The sequence below is a fragment of the Trypanosoma equiperdum genome, assembly GCF_001457755.1.
Source record: "Trypanosoma equiperdum strain OVI genome assembly, contig: ctg_11, whole genome shotgun sequence".
Lineage (NCBI taxonomy): Eukaryota > Euglenozoa > Kinetoplastea > Trypanosomatida > Trypanosomatidae > Trypanosoma > Trypanosoma equiperdum.
Window position 1 is genome coordinate 1 of NW_027123172.1, and position 4446 is coordinate 4446.

The 4446-nt window shown below is 36.2% G+C and overlaps 1 protein-coding gene across 1 annotated transcript; it reads left to right on the forward strand.

The window, feature by feature from the left end:
• Positions 1-1757: 1757 nt before the first annotated feature.
• On the forward strand, positions 1758-2384 carry TEOVI_000014200 (uncharacterized protein; the record flags this gene model as incomplete). The annotated part of the gene is made up of 1 exon (XM_067220690.1): positions 1758-2384. One exon carries the CDS (start codon positions 1758-1760, stop codon positions 2382-2384), a length of 627 nt encoding a protein of 208 aa, XP_067076791.1.
• Positions 2385-4446: the final 2062 nt, after the last annotated feature.

Here is a 4446-nt window from a genome sequence, read left to right on the forward strand (position 1 = left end):
AAAGTTAGTTCACACGGCAGAGAAGCTACGCAAGCACGAAGTGGGAGTTCGTCATATACAGGCGGTCAAGAGAAGCCTAAAAGCCAAATACAACCTTGCTCAAGAAAAAGAATACTTACAATTATCGGCGCCAGAAGCAGCACCAGCTGGAACGTCAGGAGCAGAGCCAGCAAAGCCACAGGAGAAAACGACGACAGCGCAACAAACCTGCGACAAACACAAGGATAGACAAACCACATGCGAAAGTACAGGTAAATGCAAATAAGAAGGAAAAGAGTGCAAAGATTCCAGCTTTCTTGCCAATAAGAAATTGGCTCTGATTTTTGCATTTATGAGTTTGTTAGTATTCTAAGGGCTTTAATAATCTTTTCTAAACTTTATGAAATTTACAAATTTTTCTCTTGAGAGAATTTAGTAACATTTGAAATATTTTAGCATGTTTTGAATGAAAATGTACAAATTAGGGGAAATTGTTAAAAATTAAAATTTAGAAAATTTTGTATGATGGTGACCTACGAGTCCCAAGTATTATTGTGATGATGTTAAAAGTAATAGATATTACGAAAGTTTTCTATTTCGTTTTTTTGTGTATATTGTGTATATGAGTTAGGGTTATAAAAACAACAATATTTATCGAAAAAGGTTGTAAGTGTGTGTATTATAGCATTATTATAAGAGATTTTCTGACCGAAATAAACCCTGAAATAGGAGCACTTAAAATAATGGTAAAGGTCTAATGTGAGTAAAGGTGTTAGAAAAATGGATAGGAAAGACCAGGAATATTTTTTAAAAGCAAATGAAGGGGGCATTTTGTTACGCATTTAAAACACAAAGGTGAAGAATTGGTCATAACACGAGAGAATACGGTCTCCGTTATCCTGAAAATAGTCAACTGACAGCGAAGAAGGAGCACAAGGGCTATTCTGTTTAAAAATAGAGCAATAAAAGAAGCTGTAGACGTAACACCTGTAAAAAGAAAGATAAGCAGAATTACAAACTACGCATATGAACTAACGGAGGACCTCTTTGAAGTGTATAAAATCAGAAGCGATAATTCTTTAATTCTATATTGATATACCGAACAAAGAATTAACACTTTTTATGAAACAAGTATTTGATATAATTGTGGTTACTGAAACGTACGAATAACAGAACGTGTTAATAAAAGTAAAGCAGCGAAGAAAACACTTTCTGGACATAAATTACCCAGCCTGCAGCGTCACTGGGCTGATAGATGCCAGACTACTAGACAGAAACAAATGTAATCGCATATACGTGTAAAACAGACGCATTAAAAAAGTACTAAAGCGGTATGTAGAGACTTCACGTTAGTGGTAAATAAAACAAATTAAAAAAATTAAGGTTATGTATTTTGTGTTAGGGTTAGAAGAAGTTTTCAGCTATAGATAAGAATAGTCTCCGAATGGTGAAATCAAAGACAAATTTTATGCTTTCAAACCTAGATAGTAAGAATATTATAAACGGTTTTTAATTATATTTTGAAGTCTAGATAAAAGAAAGCAAAGCTAGCCGACCCAGTGCGTTGACCTTATACCTGATAAAGTGCCAAACTTTAATAGCACTAACAGAACTTACAGTAACTTAACGCCATAAAAAACAAAAAACACCGAAAAATATTACCTAGCTTTTAAAAATGCGTCGTTATACCTGATATTAAACCAAAACGTTTGATAAAGAACTTCACACAACACGACCGCGCAAAAACTGGAGTTCAGTGGTGGAACGGAAAAGCAAGAATGTTTATGGCACTATCACTAAGGGAAACGTCGATAAAAGCGTGGATTCTGTCGTCTCTGTTGCTTTTATTACTGCGGGTAGCCTTTAGTGCAATCCGGGCAGAAGATACCCCAGGTTTCGATGCAGCTGGGACCAAGGCACCAACAAGCTGTGACGAAATTCGATATTTGCTAGGAATAGCACACAAAATGCAAACAGAAGCAGACCAAAACGTGAAAATACCCAAAGAGATGCAGACAGTAGCCAGTTCACTGGCACTGGCCGCATTGATCGCGACAGACCCCAACCGCCGAGCGGCGTTCCAGGCAATGTCAGTACGACAGCGGCAACTGGCGCGTGCAGCCCAAAATCAGGTGCCTTCGACAAATCCGAAGCTGTACAAAGCGACTGTAGCAACCACGGCAAGAGCATTTCAAACGATCGTCATCCGAAAGCTGAAAATATCGACTATCGCACCGGGGCCCGCAGCGCAGTCAAAAAACGGTGGCGGAATCGCTCAGGGGTTTCCAGCTGAATCAACAATCTACACGAAAAACACAGCTGTCACATCACACCTGCACGACAGAGTTAACTGCAACATCGACGACCTCAACGGAGATACCAAGATCAAGCTTGCGGATATTTAGCCCAGGAAAATCAAAAAAGTGAAGCTAGTACCGGACGATGCAGTAACCCAAAACGCGATCACACTAACTGCAGCTTCCAAAGCAGAACCAGCACCCGAAGACGTCGAACGCTTGCTCAAAAAGGCCCTGTGACGGAGGGCACAAGACTACGCCACCAATTTTGTGAAGTTTACAACGGAGAAGGAGCACTCTTTCCAAATAGGAGACGACAAAATAAGTGAAAAACAAGCAGACCTCACAAACGGCAACATAGCAGAGAAACTTATGGCGTACCTGCCGTGGAAAAATGGCCAAAATGCAAACTACGAGAGGAGTAACCCCAGAAGGAGAAGCCCAAACAGATGCATTAGGAGACAAAGCAAGAGAAAAGAAAGATAAGGATAAAAAAGAAGAGTGGAAAGCCACCGAAGAGGGGAAATGTAACAAGGAGAAATGTACTTGTGATAAAGAAAAGAAAGAGATCAAAGTTAAAGATGGGGCTGTTATCATTTCAGCTGTAATCAAAGCCCCTCTTGTGCTTTCATTTTTGCTTCTGTAAAACTTTTAGGATTTTAAGAGCTTTTGTTAAATAGCCGTTGCTCAATTTTATGAAATTTATGAAATTTTGATATTTTTGAGAGAATTTAATCTATTTTCTAATTTTTGAGATATTTTAACACCTTTTGTTAAAATATAAAAATTAGTAATTTTTTCCAATTTGAAAAACTATAAAATATGAGATTTTAGTAAAGCGTGCAAGAGAGTGAAACATGAGTGTAACGTATTAGGGTGATAATGTATCATAAAGTAATGCTATTCTAATTTATTTTATTTTTTCTATTTAATAAATAATAGTTAGGATGACAATATTATGGAAAATAGCAGCAATAATAATTATAATAATGATAGGAGGCAGTTGTGATTGTGTGTATGTTAATATTATAAAAACAGAAGTGCTGATAACCTAATGAGCAAACTAATAAAATCACTTAAAATAATGTCCAAGAGGTAATTGGTGTAAATGAGTGAGTATGAAAATGAGTAAGAGAGATGGCAATGAAATTGAACGTTAATAAAGAAAGTGCAGGAATATAATGAGACATGGAAATGAAATATGAGCGGTTTTACCTGCAAGCATGAGGCTAGGCATAATCATAAGTAAGAAAATGATAGAGTGGGATATGAGTGAAAGACAGAATTTAGTGTGCAGGATAAATGGATTCGCCACGTTATCTTCAGTGATAAAGGCAGTGAATAACAAAGAAAAAGGGTAAAATACGCAATGAAACGACAACATAGCACATAAAAAATTATATATCTGGAGACGATGATGCACCGTATTTACACAAAAATGAAAGGAGGCAGCAGTATAGATGATTCTAGCCACAGAAGTAGGAGTAGTTTGTAATGCTAAAGTAATGGGTGTGCCATAATTAACAAGATAACCGCGTTGAATAGTACAGGAAATTATGTAAAATTATGTGCACATAGTAATTAATCAGTGTAACTAACTACTGCTATTCCCATAACAATGCATAAAAAGAAAATGTGAATGCAGGAACTAGTACAACACATGTAGTGTAATATCACAGCTATGGATAAAGATATCTTCTAAAACAAGATCTGTAGATGCACATTGACCATTCATCCTTTAAAAACTACATACTAAAAATATCAACGCATTACTTATATATGCAAAAAAGTTTTCACCAACTAAGCAAATTGTTGATGCAACTAAATAAGTTTAAAATGTTTTACAACCCTCTTAAATTTTAAAGGTGTATAAGGAAATGAAATTTGGAATCTTGACAACTATACAATTACCATTGTTATTACACCTAGTGTGTATAGGCTCAATATCAAATTTAAGAGGACAAAACGGTAAACATAACGCAGAAGAAGTCAAAAAATACAGAGTGTTTGTTGTTGTAGCTCAAACCCATGTAACTCAAGGATAGTGTAGGCTCATACTGAATGCCAAACTGAGCCGTGTTGAAATTATCACATTTGCGATGGGAGGTTTGTATAGAAATGTTAACATACTTAGATGGGTTATAGAATTTTTAGAAAAACATAATGCAAG